Source organism: Piliocolobus tephrosceles, chromosome 12 (genome assembly GCF_002776525.5).
Source record: "Piliocolobus tephrosceles isolate RC106 chromosome 12, ASM277652v3, whole genome shotgun sequence".
NCBI lineage: Eukaryota > Metazoa > Chordata > Mammalia > Primates > Cercopithecidae > Piliocolobus > Piliocolobus tephrosceles.
Genome location: NC_045445.1, coordinates 80,993,723 through 81,014,542, shown reverse-complemented (window position 1 = coordinate 81,014,542; position 20,820 = coordinate 80,993,723). Strand labels below are relative to the sequence as shown.

General features: G+C 41.3%; 1 protein-coding gene across 1 annotated transcript in view; it reads right to left on the bottom strand.

Annotated features, from left to right (window-relative positions):
• Positions 1 to 550: 550 nt before the first annotated feature.
• The window catches only part of ERCC6L (ERCC excision repair 6 like, spindle assembly checkpoint helicase), a 43,671-nt gene continuing 23,401 nt past the window's right edge, over positions 551 to 20,820 (bottom strand). The window contains exon 2 of the mRNA XM_023202121.1: positions 551 to 4,600. Coding sequence (XP_023057889.1) covers positions 910 to 4,600 — 3,691 coding nt within the window. The 3' untranslated portion in view covers positions 551 to 909. The remainder of the gene's footprint in view (positions 4,601 to 20,820) is intronic.

Genomic DNA, 20,820 nt, shown 5'->3' with positions numbered 1-20,820 from the left:
TCCAAAATGCTGGGGACCAGAAGTGTTCTGGATTTTGGAGTATTTCCATATACATAATGACATATTTTGGAGATGGGATCCAAGTCTAAACACGAAATCCATTTATGTTTCATATACACATTATATACTAAGTCTGAAGGTAATTTTATAATTACTTTTAATGATTTTGTGCTTGAAACAAAGTTTATGTATGTTGAACCATTTTATTTCCCTTTGAAGGCAGGCTTGCATGGGAGAATCTGGGCCTGTGTGGAAAGGATATATAGTAGCTGAAGGGGGCTTACAGAATCTCTTTTCCCTTGGGGATGCTGAGTAAACAGTGTGTTATACACCTTCATTTTGACTGTGACATGTCACATGACATCAGGTATGGAACTTTCCTCACTTGTGGCATCATGTCAGCACTCAGAAAGTTTCCTCATTTTTGGATTAGGGATGCTCAGCCTGTATTAAGCTGAAAGCATGAAACAGCATGTTCACAAGCATGTCTTAAGATCTGGACTGATAATGACAGGCTTCTGCCAGTATCATCTCAGTGAAACAAAGTGGATGGAAAACACTTGAGAAAAGTAACTTTAATTTTCTTATCTGAACTGTTATATACAAAGATGATCACTTTCAGAGTAAAATTAAGAATGACCAGAATAATTTTACAAAACTTTCCAAGAAACAACACAGTTAAATTTACAGAATATGCCTAAAATATAAAAATATTCAAGTGAAGAAATATTAAGCTACTGCTCAGAATACCAGACTATGGAGTGGGGGGCGTTGCAGGGCAGAAGTTGCTTTTTGAGATCTTTCTTGCCTTAAGCCTGAATGCTTCATGTTCCCAAAGAATCCAATTATGGAAACAAAAATTCCCTCATACTCAGTTTCACTTTAAAATACAATAAACAGGTTACATTCTCAATTGTTATTAAGTTGCTTATACAAACTTAAAGTCAAGAGCATAACTTCAGGATCTGCACTTTTTATGTCAAGTGCTTCAACTAAGCAGTTTAGGGCCTCCTGGATTTTTCCACACTCTTTTAGTTCTTTTCCACGCTTTACAAGAGTCTCATAGTCATTCGTAGCCTCTGCCGCCTGGGGAGAACCAACCATCTGTTCACCAGACAAAGGCTCAGGGGCATCAAGAGAGGTCTCTTGAGCTAGAGCACTAGGCTTAGATGTCGTTAACCAGCTGGACTTGTTTTCTGAAGACAGTGTTTCTCCTGAAGGATCCTCTTCTGTATACTTGGAGGCTTCGCCACTGCTTTCCTCTGCCCCTTCTTCTGGATAATCTTCAGCACCCTTTGCTTCACTGCTGTCGTCAAGTCTTTCCTCCATGTCCTCCACGTGGTCTAAAACCATATTAATAAGAGACCTCCTAGAAGCCAGAGATCTTCTAGAGTTCATAGACTTATTTACACTACTGGGTATTTGAGATGAAAAGAACCTTCCCGGTGGACTGATGTCATTTTTGGGAGTTGAAGCATCAAATTGTTTCACAGATGAGAATTGAAAGAGAGATGTGTTGAATGGATTTGTGCTTGAGGTATCTTTAAAAGAATCATCTTCATCTTCGCCATCTGAAACAATCCTTCTAGCTTTACTTCTGATTTTTGCTTTAACTACTACTTCTTCTGGTTCATCATCTTTCTCAGAAAACTCCCAACTGAGACATGTTTTGCTATGCACAAACCCTGCTCTGGAATTAGGTGCAGAGCCACACAAGCTATTTTCTTTCTCAACATGTTCTAAAGACTGACCGGAAAAATTTTGTCTGTTGTCTGCTGAGTCTTCCAAGAAAAGATTGAAATCACATGCATACTGTGGTGAAGATGCTAAACGTTCCTCTTCCAACTTGGCCTCACTTGCTTGAGCATCCTGCAATGCACTGTGGGATGCTGAAAGGTCATCAGCTATTTTAATAATGGATACATTTGATTCTGCATTTTGACTTTCATTTGTTATGGAAATAATGGGCCAAGGATTGCAATGATGTAAAATCTCATCATCCTTAAGTTGAACTAAATTTGGCCCAAGATCAGCTTTGGTTGATTTGCTAAGTACATAATCAAAACTTTCCAGAGGATCCTCTTGCAGTGCCTCTTGCTTAGGCCCCTCTTGTAATGTCTCTTTTTGTACAGCTTCATTTTTAGTTGCAAAGCTTTTTTCCATTCCCAATGTAGAGTTAGTACAAAGTTCTTCTACACTTCCAAACCCCTTGGATAAAGTAGCTATAGAGTCAGCACTACATGTACCTTCATATGGGTGCCTACCATCTTGCAAGGTGGTAACATCCACCTTTATACTGGAAAGATCTTGTTTCTCACCCTCTTCGGGCAGATCATCAATGACTACACTTGCCATTTTGGAACTGATATCTTCTTCCTGAGTATGACGAGTACTTATAAGAGGTGAAGGCTGAGGCTGTGGTTTATTCAATTTAGGGCATTTCTTCTTTGTTGAAGAAGGAAATACAGGCTCTCTTAGCCAGGCCCCCTCATTTCTATTTCTTTGTTGTTCCATCAGGAGCTCTTTATTTTGAGACTCAAATTCAACAAGGAATTGCGCTTTCTGAACCCTTTGTTGAATATAGTGAGATTCTTCTACCACATCAAGTTCTTCTTTAATAGATAGATCACATGTGTACATCAAATCATGGTCTGAGATTCCGGCTATCCCCAAAGACTGCAGGTAGGCAATGTGTTCATCTAGTTTTGTATCAGATTTCCTCTGAGCAGCATGCAAAGACTGAAGCTGCAGCTGGGTTACAGAGTTCTGAAGATCCTCAATTGTAAAGAGCTCTCTTAATTCTTGTTTACTAAAATATCGGAAAGGGTTCTTTTTTTCACCAGTAGTTTGTCTTATTAATGAGTCCTTGAAAACCTGTCTTCTGTATATTTTTTCCTCTACAGTCCCACAAGTGATTAGCCTATAAACCACAACATTCTGTTTTTGTCCAATTCTGTAAACTCTATCTACAGCTTGAGCATCAGTTGCAGGATTCCAGCTAGGGTCAAAAATGACCACTCTAGTTGCTGCAGTTAATGTTAAACCGACACCACCTACTTGAGTGGTAAGCAGAAAAACAGAGTAATCTTTATTTTGCTGGAATAAGTTAATTCTTTTTTCTCGTTCCAAAAGATGAGTAATCGTCCCATCGATTCGCAATGTCTTAAAGTGCCTATTCTTTAAGAGGCGTTCGATGATGTTTAGAATTTGCCTCGATTGAGAAAACACCAGAGTTTGATGTCCCTCATCTCGCAGCCTCTTAAGTAAGTCCATTAGGAATATCATTTTTCCAGATTCTTCCATCAATGTGTTATCAGTTATTTGATCAATATGGTCCACATCTGGGGAATCTTCGCCCTCATTTCCATCTTGAGCAGAGAATGTCCCAAGATTTAGCAAACAGCAAGCCCGTGCAGACAGCAGCCTAGGATGATCACACAGCTTCTTTAAGACACCTAGCTCAGCCAAAGGTGAGCGCGTCTCCATTAGCAACTCCTTGATATGATCTAAAGACACAAATTTCCTGTATATTTCTTCTTGTAAAGGCACAAGTCGTATCCAAATAATTAAATCATTTTTCCTGGAAAAGGAAGGCATTTCACAAATGGCATCAACATCTGGATTCTTTTCATTAAGTCTGACCTCTGGGTTGCTTGACTTTTTCTTCTGTACGTCTTCTTTAGTCCTCCTGAGAAAATAGGGTTTTATGATTGCCATTAAGTTTTCAGATATTTTAAATCCCAAGGCTTTTTCTCCTGGGGTAGCATCTTTCTCTCTTGCTCTAGTAATAGGATTTTCATACTCCATTTTAAAAGTTTTTAATGTTCCCAGCAGGGACCCTTGACAAGCAAAATCAAATAGGGACCATAGTTCTTGTAAATTATTCTGGATTGGGGTTCCTGTGAGGAGGAGGCGATTACTTGCAGGAATAGCACGAGCACATATTGCTGACTTAGTAGATGACGTTTTTATTTTATGTGCTTCATCAAGGATGACATAGTCCCACACAAACTCTTGGCCCCTAAAGCTTGAAAGTTGCTGCCAGTTATTGATTAACATTTGATATGTAGTGATAATGACACCATTCCTTTGCTGAATCCGATTGAGGTTTCTGGTCCGTTCATCCTTGCTAGGACCATGAAAGGTTTTGACTCTCATTCCTGGAGTCCACTTGATGAATTCTTTTACCCATGTGTTAATAAGATTGGTTGGCATGATCAGCAGCACATGATTCACAAGTGAAGCATCAAACATACCAGAAAGGAAAGCAATGATTTGAACAGTCTTCCCTAATCCCATATCATCAGCCAATATACCACCTTTTCTTCCATCCCTATACAGCCTATAGAGGAAAGCTATGCCTTCCTTCTGGTGCTCAAAGAGTTGGTCGTGCAGTTCTCGATAAAGCAGCAGGCCAGAGTTGCACACATCTGTAAATTCATCATCTCCCTGTTCTGCCAACTCTTCCAAGGCTTCCTGTATTTTTTGGATTCTGCTCAGCACCTTTTCATTGGGAAAAATGTCCTTTGCCAAATTGAAAAGTTTAAATGCTTCTTCCAGATCTCCATTCTTAGTTGCTTCTTTGGCCTCTTTCACATATCTATAAAAAAGGTTAAAAAAAAAAAAACAAAAAAACGAAGAAGAAGAAGAGAAAGGAAACATTGAACATTCAGTCTAAGAATGCTTTAGAGTTCATTTTAGAATCCAAACTGCAGCTGGACTTTTAATATCCTCAATTCAGGATGGGAAAGATTAGCACAGAAGATGCCAATGAAAGCTGGCATCACTTGAGACACAAACAAATATCCACCAGATGCTGCCAGCAACACCTTCAGGCACTAGTTGTGGAAAATGAATGTGCAAAGATTATTGGTTCCACGGTATTTTTTTTTTAAGTTGGCACCCATAAGAAGTATGAAGTGATATTTTTTGTAAAACAAACCTCTATGTGTAGGGGCATGGAAACATGGGAACTTCTCTGGCCTTATTTTACTGGAGCTCCGTGATGCATTTGACACTACTGATCACTCCCTTCCCCTCTTAAAATTCCCTCCTTTCAGATTCCTATAGATTCCTTCTGGTTTTCCTCCTCTCCACTGACCGTTTCTTCTGTGTTCTTCCTCCCAGAGGACTCAGTCCTAGGACCTCTTCTCACTCTTTTTAGTCTCTCCTCAAGTTTTCCCAGAGCTTCCACTCCCACCTATGTGCTCATGACTCCCAAATCACTCTCTCCAACCCAGAGCTGTCCCTCAAGCTCTACTCTAGACCCATATTCCAGCTGCCTTCTGGACATCTCCACTTGAAATCAAATTCAATTCATCCCAAACTAAACTCATTATTTGCCCTCTAAAAACGTGCTGCTTCTCCATTTGTGTGCTAGTAAATAACGCTACCATCTATTTAGCCACCCAAACTTCAAATCTGAAGAGAATCCTTGACCCCAACCTAAAGAGGAGTCATCCTTTCCTTTCCTGTCTTTTTATGCCTCACCCCCAGGCCAGGCAGTCCCAAGTCCTACTAACTTTATTTCCCAAGTTATAACCACCTTCTTTCCATCTCTACTACCATTACTGTGGCCCAAGTCACCATCATCTCTGGCCTGGATAATTGCAGCTTCCTACTCACTGCTCTCCCTACATAAACTCTTGCCCCTCCAATACACTCTCTATATAGCAGCCAGCAATACTGTCTTAAAGCATAAAAGAAATCATGTCACTCCTCTGCTTAAAATTCTTCAGTGGTTTATGGTCAATTACTTTCAGTAAGGGTGCCAAAATAATTCACTGGGGAAAGAACTCTTTTCAACTGGATATCCACGTGCAAAAGAATGAAATTGGACCCCTACTCATACCGTATACAAAATTTAACTCAAAATGGATCAAAGACCTAAATCTAAGGGCTAAACCTACAAAATTTAGGAAAAATATATAGGTGTAAAAATCTTCATGACTTGGATTTGGCAGTATCTTAAATATGATGCCAAACACACAAGCAACCAGAGGGGGAAAAAATATATACAGGACTGGGTGCGGTGGCTCATGACTGTGATCCCAGCACTTTGGTGAGGCCAAGGCAGGAGGATTGCTTGAGGTCAGGAGTTTAAGACTAGCTTGAACAACATAGCGAAACTGTGTCTCTTAAAAAATAAATAAATAAAAGGAAAAAAAGATATACAGATGGGCAATAATCACATGAAAAGACTCTCAACATCATTGGTTGTCAGGGAAAGGCAAACCAAAACCACAAGGAGATACCACTTCCCATTAGGATGGCTATAACCAACAAGTGGGAAAATACAAGTGTTGGCAAGGTGTGAAAAACTCCCACTATTGGTGGGAATTATTAATTATTCAGAGCTGCTTTGGAAAGCAGTCTTGATCTATGTCCTAGAGCTTGAAGGAAAAAATAACATTTTTAAATTATTAGACTATTTCCAAGTTCCTGAACTGGTAACCTACCCAGTATCCTGAAACCCCTATGAAACCTGGGGTTCTGTGTAACTCTAGCCAGGCGTCTTCCCCAGAGACTGAAGTGCTGCCCCTGATCCCTAGCTCTGGGCCAGAGTCCCCACTAATCACACACACCAACCTTTTAAATGGCAACTGTGTGCCTAGACTTCTTAGCACCAGCCTAAAATACTTATTGCTGTGCTCTACCCACCCTCTGGAACCCCCATTTGTCAACCTCTGCCTGAACCACAACCAGAGTTTACAGTATTCCTTGGACATCACTGCTTTCTGGCTGGGTTAAACCACTGCTGTGAGCCAAGCTGCCTTCCCCAGTCCCTGGTCCACCCTAGTTAGCAGGTCTGTCTAACAACTGCATCTCAGCTATTCCTTTCCCCTCAGTCTATTCCACCAATCAAGTTGGACCTAGGATGGTATTCTTTCCCTACAATGGAATCAGGGGCAAAAATAAATGCTTTTTATAGCACTGCCCTGGATATCTGATTATTTGGAAGACTAGAATGCTTTTTACAATGCAGTTTGATTTAGCCACTTAGCTTCTAATCACTTCCATTTTTCAGTGCTTGGAGGGAAAACATGTCCTTTTTATTACTAATATAATGATTTATCCATCTATAGCACACAGGATCCCTAATGATCTGGATAATTTAGCTAACACTTCATGGGCTCAAATATTTTGCCAGAATTGCTCCCCTGTTTTCCTTGAACATAGGCAGGGAGAAGCCAGGCCTGCTTGGGAGCCAGGAGGACAGGGAGGAGTAACCAGTTCAGGACAAAGAACCATACCCCTCAAGCAAGAGAACAAGGAGAAGAATAGTGCTAGAGTATGAGGGGAAATGTCAGTTTTTAATTCCATACGAAGGGACAATAAAAACAAAAATGTGTATGTTTAAATGGTTTTACCTGAAATTATATGACTAGAGCATGATTCTCTTTAAGGATTGTTTAAAAGGACATCTAATCACCCCCCAGGAGGTCTCTCCCCCAACACATGAGGATTACAATCTGGATTACAATTCAAGATGAGATTATGGGTGGGGTCACGGCCAAACCATATCAGTGGCACATGCCTGTAGTCAGTCCCAGCTATTCAGGAGGCTGAGGCAAGAGGTTCGCTTCAGCATGGGAGGTCTAGGCTGCAGTAAGCCATGATGGCACCACTGCACCCCAGCCTGGGTGACAGAGCAAGACCCATTAAAAAATATATATATATTATATACAAACAACTCCTGGAGGAAGAGGATACAACAATGAAACTTGGGCTACAAAGTCCTGTTACCTGGAAAGCTACCCTTTCACTGGCAAAACTGCCTAGTTGCTAACTCCCCGGGTCATAACCCCACCTAAAGGTCTTCTCCATAAGAAGCCCTACCCAAGTGGCCATTTAAAATCATCTCTGTGGCTGGGCATGGTGGCTTATGCCTGTAATCCCAGCACTTTGGGAGGCTGAGGCAGGTGGATCACCTGAAGTCAGGAATTCGGGACCAGCCAGGCCAACATGGTGAAACCCCGTCTCTAAAAAAATACAAAAAAATTAGCCGGGCGTGATGGTGGGTGCCTGTAATCCCTGCTACTCGGGAGGCTGAGACATGAGAATCACATGAACCCGGGAGGCGGAGGTTGCAGTGAGCCAAGATCGCACCACTGTACTCCAACCTGTGCACCACGACGAGACCCCATCTCAAAAAATAAATAAATGAAAAATAAAATCATCTCTGCCCCAAAGCTATTTGCTCAGATGCAAACATCTTCCTTGACCATAGCCAATTAACCTCTCAACATCTAATCCACCTCCCTTTGGAACTGGCTGATACCTTGAGAAACCTTTCTTCTCCACAGAGTCTGCTGGTTCAGATGCTGAAAGCTTTTCTATCTGGAGAAACCAATAAGCCATACTATTATACCTATGCCCCAAAGAGCTAAGCTAAGCTAAACACACAATGTTTGCAAATGAGCAGCTGAAAAGGCACACAAGCTTAAGTCGCAGAAGACACACACTTGATTTTCCTTGTTGTGGAGGGCCCTTTGGAACATTCCCTACAGAGTTATTTTAGAATGTGAAGAGATGGCCGGGAGCGGTGGCTTGAGCCTCTAATCCCAATACTTTGGGAGGCCGAGGCGGGCAGATTGCTTGAGCCCAGGAGTTTCAGACTAGCCTGGGCAACATAGTGAAGCCCTGGTCTTTACAAAAAATAGAAAAAAATTAGCCAGGTTTGGTGGCATGCGCCCATAGACCCAGCTACTGGGAGGCTAAGGTGGGAAGGATGTCTTCCCACCTTAGCCTGGAGGCAGGGGTTGCAGTGAGCTATGATCGTGTCACCACTGCATTCCAGCCTGGGCTATAGAGCCAGACCCTGTCTCAAAAAAAAAAAAAAAAAAAAAAAGAAGAAAGAAAATAATATGAAGAGACAGAGAACTGAATGCAAAGACCCTAACTCAATAAAACTTTGTTTTCTTCACGTGCAAAACAATCAGAAATGCTTTTTGTTTCGTAATCTGGCCACCAGTCACTAGGCCCATATGGGGTTGGAGGAACCTAGACCTGCTAATCTCGATGCATGTGAGTGGGGTTATCGCTGTCCTCTCAACAAGAACCCAGTTTTGAGAGACAGGACTAGCTGGATTTCCTAGGCTGACTAAGAATTCCTAAGCCTAGCTGGGGAAGGTGAAAGAATTCCTAAGCCTAGCCGGGGAAGGTGACCACACCTACCTTTAAACATGGGGCTTATAACTCAGCTCACACCTGACCAATCAGGTAGTAAAGAGGGCTCACTAAAATACAAATTAGGCTAAAAGCAGGAGGTAAAGAAATAGTCAAATCATGTATCACCTGAGAGCACAGGGGGAGGGACAATGATCGGGATATAAATCCAGGCATTCCAGCCGGGAGGGGCAAGCTCCTTTGGGTCCCCTCCCATTGTATGGGAGCTCTGTTTTCACTCTATTAAATCTTGCAACTGCACACTCTTCTGGTCTGTGTTTGTTACAGCTCGAGCCGAGCTTTTGCTCACCGTCCACCGCTGCGTTTCTGATACAGCAAGGCACCCATTGCCGCTCCCGATCGGGCTAGAGGCTCGCCATTGTTCCTGCATGGTTAAGTGCCCGGGTTTGTCCTAATCGAGCTGAACACTAGTCACTGGGTTCCACGGTTCTCTTCCATGACCCACAGCTTCTAATAGAGCTATAATACTCACCACATGGCCCAGGGTTCCGTTCCTTGGAATCCGTGAAGCCAAGAACCCCAAGGTCAGAGAACAAAAGGCTTGCCACCATCTTGGGAGCTCTAAGAACAAAGACCTGCCCGTTAACAGTTTCCCTATACTGATCCAGCTCCTGGAGTATCAGCTCCCTGACATGTCTTTATGTCCAGTCCCCTTGTCAAGATGCATGTAGACACATGAGACACAACAGATGTCTTTGGATTCTCCATCAAAATCAATAACACGTAAAACATTTGGATAACATAAAAATTGCAGGTGACCTGAATGCCAGTATTGAAAACAGGCCCATTTAAAGCCCAAGTCATGGCAGAGTAGGCTAGGAGGATTCCTTCCTTTTGGCCTCACTTTCAGGGATGGTCATTTTAATCAATGTGGGGATCATTTTAAAATCACATATAAACACAAACAATATTATTAAATAGTAGTGATTTCTGAGATAAATTAGGGGAGAATATGGTTCACATTTCAGTCAAACAATGTTTAATAATTAGCTTTTCCCTGCTTAGCACCATTTATAAGACAGGCATTTAAGAGTCAAACAAACAAGCAAACAATGTTGCTTTGCCCCTAATAACCAAAAACTGGAAACAACCCCAGCGCTTTGGGAGATTGAGGCGGTTGGATCACCTGAGGTCAGGAGTTTGAGACCAGCCTGGCCAACATGGTGAAACCCATCTCTACTAAAAATACAAAAATTAGCCAGGCGTGGTGGCAGGCACCTGTAATCCCATCTACTCCGGAGACAAAGGCAGGAGAATTATGTGAACCCGGAAGGCGGAAGTTGCAGTGAGCCAAGATTGTGCCACTGTACTCCAGCCTGGGTGACAGAGTGAGACTCCATCTCAAAAAAAAAAAAAAAGTTTAGGCCGGGCGCAGTGGCTCATGCCTATAATCCTAGCACTTTAGGAGGCCGAGGTGGGCAGATCACTTGAGGTCAGGAGTTCGAGATCAGCCTGGCCATCATGGTGGAACCTCATCTCTACTAAAAATACAAAAATTAGCCAAGTGTGGTGACGGGTCCCTGTAATCCTAGCTACTTGGGAGGCTGAGGCAGGAAAATTGCTTGAACTCAGGAGGCAGAGGTTGCAGTGAGCCAAGATTGAGCCACTGCACTCCAGCCTGGATGAAAAAGCAAGACTCTGACTCAAAACAAACAAAAACAAACAACACCAATCTGTGGTATATTCATACAAAGGACTCAATAACAGAAAAGAACTACTACATGTATGAATTTATACATGTATGAATCTCAAATACATGCTGAGGAAAAGCCAGGCATAAACGAGTAGAAACTGTGTGATTTCACTTATATCAAGTTCTAAAATAGGCAAAACTAACATATGGTGGAAAACATCAAGACAATGGTTGCCTCTGGAGGTGGAAATTGCCTGGGAAAGGGCATGAGGGAACTTTCTGGGGTGATAATAGTATTCTATATCCTGATAGGGGTTTGGGTTACACAGGTATATGCAATTGTCAAAATTCACCAAATGTACACTTAAGATTTGTACATTACTTTGTATGAAAATTTTACTTTAAAAGAAAAAAACTAAACAAATATTGAAATCCACTTAATAGTTTATATGCTGAAGTGTTTAGGGGGAAGTATCCTGATGTCTGCAATTTACTTTGAAATGTATCCTAAGAAAAGAAGATGGACTGATGGAATAGATATGTTGTAAGAATAGGTATGTGATAAAGCAAGTATAGTAGAACATTAATAACAGAATCTAGGTGGTGGGTGAAAAAGAGAGACTAAAAAGACTGCTTTGCCAATAGACTGCTGCCTCTCAATTTGAAGGCATACAAAAGCAAGATTCATAACACGCTGCGATTTGGCTTCTTACCTAGCACTCTAATGTAACTGTTCTCACCAAGGACACCAACCTCCGTATTGCCAAACTCCATGGACAGTTCTCAGTCTTTATCTTTCTTGACCTTTCTGCTGTGCTTAAAACCACTGATGACTACATCCCTCCTGAAGTTTTCCCTCCCCCTTGGGTTCAGTGGCATACAACCCTCTCTCCTAGATTTCTTCTACCTCTCTAACCATTCAAGATGCTCAGTCTGCATCTTGAATTCCTCTCCATCCACATATCCCATATAAAATGCTGGCATTTCTGGGGATCTTTTTGTTGTCAATGTCCTTCTGTTTCTATGTACATTTCCCAGAAGATTTTATCCATGGCAGTGTCCTGTACTAGGTTAAATAGAGTCCTCCAAAATTTCATGTCGACCTGGAGCCCGTGAATGTGACCAGGACATTGCAGATGTTATTGATTTAAGATGAGGTCATACTGGATTAGGGTAGGCCCTAACCCCATATGACTAGCGTACTTATGAGAGGTAAATTGAGACACCGAGACATAGAGAGGAGAATTCCATATGAAGATGGAGGCAGAGAATGGAGTGATGCATCTACAAGCCAAAAAGCTCCTAGGATTGCCAGTACCATCATAAACTAGGAGAGAGGCTTGGAACAGATTATTTCTCAGACTCCAAAAAGAAACCAACCCTGCTGACACCTTGATTTTAGACTTCCAGTTTCCATAACTGTGACAGAATGTCTAGGTTTAAAAAAAAAATGTGGTAAAATACATATAACATAAAATTGACATTTTAACCATTTTAAGTGTACAGTGGCATTGATTACATTCACAATATGTAATCATCACCACTATCTTTCTCATGATACCAAACAGAAACTCTGTACCCATTAAGTTATAACTCCCCATTTCTCCCACCCCTCAGTGACATCTAATCTACTTTTTGCCTCTGTGTATGTGCCTATTCTAGATATTTCATATAGGTGAAATCATATAGTATTTGTCCTTTAGTGTTTGGCAGTGGTTAACCAGATAACCTTGGACTGGAAGATAAAGGAGCTGGAGGTACTAAAGGTCTATACCCATTGTAAAAGAAAGTAACTGTCCCTGGAGAATTTTTCATTTTTAATTAGACTTTATTCCAAAGGGTCAGTCAGGATGTTAGCCACCAAATACTCCCCAAAATAATAAAACTTCTTTCTGCTGAAGAACATTGGCTGGTAGGATACCCTCTAGATGCCAAAGCACATCTGCTATGCCAGAAAAAAGGATAATTTTGGTTTTGGCATAATTACTGTTATGCTATTTTTTTCCAGAGTGATTAGCCAGCAGGTTCAGCTGCTTTCTGAGGGCATGTTGTTAGCATGTAAGAGGATGCTTTCTTCCTGTTTATTCTGGCAGAAGGGTATTTGCCCAGTTCAACCAAAAGCAGCACTAAAATGTTCAGGTCTGATTACAAAGGAGGAGTTCAACAACCCTGCCTGCTTTTACTCACTTTGAAATCAGCCTTGCTCTTCCTGCCTGCTTGTATTCTCTTTATGACAGGGTATGAAGGACCTAAAAGAGCAGGAAGAACCTTGGGCCTCTTTTGAGCCATACAGTTTGGTCCAAATAGTTCTTTTCTGAGGAATCCAAAGCCAATAACCAGATAATAAATACTACAGAAAGCCTTACACTGTTTTCAGTGATTGCTCTTATAAGTGAAATAGAGTACAGAGCTAACAGTGTCAAGCCCCAAACCAAAACTTGTGTAGTCTCCTATCCTAAGAGGCCCAGGCCACCATTAAATTGAATATTCATGTTTTATACATTTTGTTTATGCATATATTGTGAAATATACGTATCTTATATTTCACAATAAAAGTTTTAAAGAATGTTACTTGCCCACCCTAGTGGTCAGGGGATAAGATCATTACCAGAAGGTGGACATGAAAGCTTATTGAGTAGAAAAAAAAAATTAAAAAACACAAAAAGAACAAAATACAACAGCAACCGTAATTCCCTACACCTAAGCAAGTGCCTGAAATATGGGCACTCCATGCTGTTCCAGGAAAGAACAGTGTAGAACTCTTGATTCTATTCAATTGACCTATATCTATACTTATACAAGTACCACACTATCTTGACTACTGTAGCTTTGTTGTAAGTTTTGAATTTAGGAACTATGAGTCCTCTAACTTTGTTCCTTTAAAAATTTTCTTTAAATAATAGAGATGGGGGCCAGGTGCGGTGGCTCACGCCTGTAATCCCAGCACTTTGGGAGGCCAAGGCGGGCAGATCACGAGGTCAGGAGATCCAGACCATCCTGACTACCACGGTGAAACTCTGTCTCTACTATAAATACAAAAAATTAGCCGGGCATGGTGGCGGGCACCTGTAGTCCCAGCTACTTGGGAGGCTGAGGCAGCAGAATGGCGTGAACCCAGGAGGCAGAGCTTGCAGTGAGTTGAGATGGCACCACTGCACTCCAGCCTGGGCAACAGAGCGAGACTCCGTCTCAAAAAAAAAAAAAAAAAATTAATAATAGAGATGGGGTATCACCATGTTGCCCAGCCTGGTCTCAAATTCCTGGCCTCAGTCACCTGAGTAGCTGGGATTACAGATGTGAGGCACCATGGCCAGCTAACTTTACTCTTTTTTAAGATTGTTTTGGCTATTCGGGGTCCCCTGCATTTCTATATGGCTTTTATAATACCTTGTGAATTTCTTTCTCTCTCTCTCTCTCTTTTTTTTCTTTTTGAAACAGAGTCTCGCTCTGTCACCCAGGCTGGAGTGCAGTGGCACAGTCTCAGTTCACTGCAACCTCTGCCTCCCAGTTTCAAGGGATTCTCCTGCCTCAGCCTCACAAGCAGCTGGGATTATAGGTATGCACCACCCCCACCCAGCTAATTTCTATATTTTTACTAGAGACGGGGTTTCACTATGTTGGCTAGGCTGGTAGCTCATCAATTTCTGCAAAAAAGCCAGCTGGGATTTTCTTAGATGTAGCATTAGAATCTGTAGAACACTTTGGGAAGTATTGCCATTTTAAAGATATTATGTCTTTCAATCCATAAATGCAGGATATCTTTCTTTTATTTAGGCCTTCTTAAATTTCTTTCAACAATGTTTTACAGTTTTCAGTATCCAAGTGTTGCACCTCCTCGTATAAATTTACTCCTAAGCATTTATTTTTGTTGCTATTATAAATGGAATTGTTTTGGCTGGGCACGGTGGCCCACGCCTGTGATCCCAGCACTTTAGGAGGCCGAGGTGGATGGATCATCTGAGGTCAGGAGTTCGAGACCTGCCTGGCCAACACAGTGAAACCCCGTCTCTACTAAAAATAAAAAAATTAGCTGGGCATGGTGGTGGGCACCTGTAATCCCAGCTACTTGGGAGGCTGAGGCAGGAGAATCGCTTGAACCCAGGAGGCGGAGGTTACAGAGAGCAGAGATCGCACCACTGCACTCCAGCCTGGGCAACAGAACAAGACCCTGTCCCAAAAATAAATAAATAAATAAGGCCAGGTGTGGTGGCTCATGCGTGTAATGCCAGCACTTTGTGAGGCCGAGGCAGGAGGATCACCTGCGGTCAGGAGTTTGAGACCAGCCTGGCCAACATGGTGAAACCCCATCTCTACTAAAAATACAAAAATTAGCAGGGCGTGGTGGCCTGCGCCTGAAATCCCAGCTACTCAGGAGGCGGAGGCAGGAGAATCGCTTGAACCTGGGAGACGGAGGTTGCAGTAAGCCGAGATTGAGCCACTGCACTCCAGCCTGGGCAACAGAGACTCTGCCTCAAAAAATATAAATAAATAGGCTAGGCGTAGTAGCTCACGTCTGTAATCCCAGCACTTTGGGAGACCAAGGCAGGCGGATCACCTGAGGTCAGGAGTTCGAGACCAGCCTGACCAACATGAAGAAGCCCCGTCTCTACTAGAACTACAAAAATAATCCGGGCGTGGTGGTGGGCACCTGTAATCCCAACTACTCAGGAGGCTGAGGCAGGAGAATCGCTTGAAACCAGGAGGCAAAGGTTGCACTGAGCCTAGATCATGCCAGTGCACTCCAGCCTGGGCAATACATCAAGACTCTGTCTCAAAAAATATATATATATACACACACACACACACACACACACACGTATATGTACATACATATGTATATATACTATATATATTATATATACAAATATATATAATTATATGTAATATATAATTATATAATATATAAAATTATATATTATATAATTGTATATATAAATATATAGTATACATAATTATATATATAATTGTATATATACAATTAAATTTTGAATATTGATCTAGTATCCTGCAACTTTCTGAATTTATCTATTAGCTCTAATAGTTTTTTGTGGATTCATTAGGGTTTTCTATATTAAAGGTCATGTCATCAAGATACTACAAAAAGAAAAGAAAAGAAAAAACTAACAGACCAACATCCCTTATGAACATTAATGTAAAACTCCTCAACAAAATATTAGCAAATCAGATTCGGTAGCATATTAAAAGGACCATGACCAAGTGAGATTTTATTCCTGGAATGCAAGCATGGTTCAACATACAAAAGTTGATCAATGTAATACATCATATTAACCAATGAAGGAAAAAAACATCTTGTGCTTTGGCACCCAGACAGATCATACCAGGCAATGTTCTTCAGCATGAAAGAAGTTTCATTATCTCAAATGATGCAGAAAAAAGCATTTGACAAAATTTAATACCTTTTCATGATAAAAACACTCAAAAAACAAAACTACCTCAACCTAATGAAAGTCATACATGAAAAACACAATGAACATCATATTCAATGGTGAAAGACTGAAAGCTTTTCCTCTAAGATCAGGAACAAGAAAGGATCCCTGCTTTCACCAATTCTATTCAACACAGTACTGGAAGTTCTAACCAGAGCAATTAGGCAAGAAAGAGAAATAAAAGGGCCGGTGCAGTGATTCATCCCTGTAATCCCACCACTTTGGGAGGCCAAGGCCGGAGGATCACTTGAGGCAAGGAATTCGAGACCAACCTGGACAACAAAGCAAGACCTCCATCTCTACAAAAAAATTAAAAAACCAGCCAGGCATGATGGCACATGCCTGTGGGTCATAGCTACTCAGGAGGCTGAGGCAGGAAGATCACCTGAGCCCAGGAGTTTAAGGCTGCAGCAAGCCATGATCCCAGCACTGCACTCCAGTCTAGGCAATGGAGTGATACGCTGTCTCTAAAAAACAAAAAAAAACAAAAAAAAAAAGAAAGAAAAGAAAGAAAGAAAGAAAGAAAAGTCCTCTAAATTAGGAAGGAAGAAGTAAAATTATCTCTGTTCACAGGTGATATGATCTTAGATGTAGAAAACCCTAAAGATTTTTCACAACAAAACTGATAGAACTAATAAACTCAGCAAAGTAACAGGATACAAAGTCAACAACCAAGTATCGGTTGCAATTCTATATACTAACAATGAACAATCTGAAAAGGAAATTACAAAAACAATTCCATTTAAAACAGCATCAAAAAGAATAAAACACTTAAGAATTAATTTAACCAAGGAGTAAAAGATTTGTACAATGAAAATTTAAAAACACCACTAAAATAAATTAAGATATAAGTAAATGAAAACACATTCCGTGCTCATGGATTAGAATACAGTATTTTTAAGATACCATACTATCCACTGCAAACTACAGATTCAATGCAATCCCTATCAAAATCCCAGTGATGTGTTTTGAAGAAATAGAAAACCCCTTCCTAAAATTCATGGCCAAGCACAGTGGCTCAGTTGAGGTCAGGAGTTTGAGATCAGCCTGGCCAACATGGTGAAACCCCGTTTCTCCTAAAAATACAAAAATTAGCCAGGCGTGGTGGCACATGTCTGTAATCCCAGCTACTCAGGGGCTGAGGCAGGAGAATTGCTTGAACCCAGGAGGCAGAGGCTGCAGTAAGCCAAGATCGCATCACTGCACTCCAGCCTGGGAGGCGATATAGCAAGACTCCATCTCAAAAAAAAAAAAAAAAACCCTTCCTAAAATTCATATGAAATCTCAAGGGACCCTGAATAGCCATGAAAACAATGTTGAGAAAGAACAAACCTAGAGGACTCACTTCCTGATTTCAAAACTAACTACAATACTACAATAATCAAAACACTATGGTACTGGCATAAAGAGAGATATGTAGACTCACAGACTAGAACAAACAGCCCAGAAATAAAACCTTGCATATATAGTTGAATGATTTTTTCACAAGACCATTCAATGGGGAAAGGACAGTATTTTCAATAAGTGGCACTGGGGAAACTGGATATTCACATGCAAAAGAATGAAGTTAGACCCTTACCTCACATCATACACAAAAATTAACTCAAAATGGATCAAAGTCCTAAAACTATAAAATAATTAGATGAAAACAGGGCAAAAGCTTCACAACATTTGGCTGGGCAGATGGCTCACGCCTGTCATTCTGGTACTTTGATAGGCTGCGGCAGGAGGATCACTTGAAGCCAGAAATTCAAGACCAGGCCGGGCATGGTAGCTCACACCTATAATCCCTGCACTTTGAGAGACCAAGCCAGGTGGATCACTTGAGGTTAGGAGTTTGAAACCAGCCTGGCCAACATGGTGAAACTCCGTCTCTACTAAAACTACAAAAATTATCCAGGTGTGGTGGCGCATGCCTGTAATCCCAGCTACTCAGGAAGCTGAGGCAGGAGGTTTGCTTGAACCCAGGAGGTGGAGGTTGCAGTGAGCCGAGATTGCGCCACTCCAATCCAGCCTAGGAGACAGGAGAGCAAGACTCCGTCTCAAAAAAAAAAAAAAAAAGAAAAGAAAAGAAAGAGAAAAAAAAGCTTCAAAATATTGGATTTGGCAATAATTTCTTGGACATGACACCAAAGGCACAAACAACTACAAGATAAACAAATTGAACCTCAGAAAAAAATTCAAAATTTGTACATCAAAAGACAATTATCAACAGAGTAAAAAGGCAACCCACAGAATGGGAGAAATATTTGTTAATTATATATCTGATTAATATCCAGAATATATAGAGAACTAAAACTCAACAACAAAGAAACAAAAAACTTAATTCAAAAATGAGCAAAGTACTGGAATAGACAATTCTCCAAAGATACACAAATGGCTAATAAGCACATGAAAAAATGCTTGACATCACTTAATTACTGCAGAAATGCAGATCAAAACTAGAAAATACTACCTCACAGCTATTAAGATGACTATTATCTTAAAAAACAAATTAGCCAGGCATGGCGGTGCATGCCTATGGTCCCAGCTACTTGGGAGGCTGAAGTGGGAGGATGACTTGACCCTGGGAGATGGAGGTTGCAGTGAGCAAAGATCACACTACTGCACTCCAGCTTGGGCAACAGAAACAGACCTTATTTCCCGCTCCCCTCTCCCCTGCAAAAAAGCAGAAAATGTTAGGGAGGATGTGGATAAATTGTGAACCCATGTGCACTGTTGATGGAAATGTAAAATGGTATAGCCTCTGTGGAAAACAGTATGGCAGTTTGTATTAGTCTGTTCGCATGCTGCTAATAAAGACTTACCCAAGACCGGGTAATTTATAAAGGAAAGAGGTTTAATTGACTCACAGTTCCACATGGCTGGGGAGACCTCACAATCATGGTGGAAGAGCAAGGGACGTCTTACATAGTGGCAGGCAAGAGAGCTTGTGCAGGGGAACCCCCATTTATAAAACCATCAGATCTCATGAGACTTATTCATTACCAGGAGAACAATATGGGAGAAACCACCTCCAAGATTCAATTGTCTCCACCTGGCCCCACCCTTGACACATGGAGATTATTACAATTCAAGGTGAGATTTGGGTGGGGACACAGCCAAACCATATCACATTTTCTCAAAAAATTAAAAATAGAATTACCATATGATCCAGCAATTCCACTTTTGGGTATATATGCAAAAGAATTGAAAATGGGATCCTAAAGAGATATTTACATACCCATGTTCATACTAGCATTACTCATAATAGCCAAGAGATGGAAGCAACCCAGGTATCCACAGACAGATAAATGAATAAGCAAAATATGGTCTATACACACAATGAAGTGTCATTCAGCTTAAAAAGGAAGAAAATCCTGTCACATGCTACAGCATAGATGAACCTTGAGGATATTATGGTAAGCAAAATAAGCCAATCACAAAAAGATACATACTGCATGATTCCATTTATGAGGCACCTAGAGTAGTCAAATTCATAGAGGCAGACAGAAGAACGGTGGTACCCAGGGTCAGGAGGATGAGGAAATGGGGAGTTACACTTAATGGTTATAGAATTTCAGTTTTACAAGATGAAAAGAGTTACAGAGATGGATGGTGGTAATGTATGTACAACACTGATATGGTTTGGCTGTGTCCCCACCCAAATCTAAACTTGAACTGTATCTCCCAGAATTCCCACGTGTTGCAGGAGGGATCCAGGAGGAGGTAATTGAATCATGGGGGCCAGTCTTTCCCCTGCTATTCTCACGATAGTGAATAAGCCTCATGAGATCTGATGGGTTTATCAGGGGTTTCCACTTTTGCTTCTTCCTTGTAAGAAGAGTCTTTCACCTCCAGCTATGATTCTGAGGCCTCCCCAGCCATGTGGAACTGTAAGTCCAAATAAACCTCTTTTTCTTCCCAGTCTTGGACATCTTTTTATCAGCAGTGTGAAAATGGACTAATACAGTAAATTCGTACCATCAGAGTGGGGCACCGCTGAAAAGACACCTGAAAATGTGGAAGCGACTTTGGAACTGGGTAACAAGCAGAGGTTGGAACAGTTGACAGGGCTCAGAAGAAGACAGGAAATGGCTCATGCCTGTAATTCCAGCACTTTGGGAGGCCGAGGCGGGCAGATCACAAGGTCGGGAGGTCAAGACCAACCTGGCCAACATGGTCAGGTTAAAAACCAAAAAAAGACAGTAATATGTGGGAACATTTGGAACCTCCTAGAGACTTGTCAAATGGTTGTGAGAAAAATGCTGATAGTGATATGAACAATAAGGTCCGGGTTGAGGTGGACTCAGATGGAGATGAAGAACTTGTTGGGAACTAGAGCAAAGGTGATTGTTTTATCAAAGAGACTGGCGGCATTTTGCCCCTGCCCTAGAGATTTGTGGGACTTTGAACTTGAGAGAGATGATTTAGGGTATCTCTGGCAGAAGAAATTTATAAGCACCAAAGCATTCAAGAGGTGACATTCATTCTGTTACAAGCATTCCATTTTATTTATTCACAGAGATATGGTTTGGAATTGGAACTTATGTTTAAAAGGGAAGCAGAACA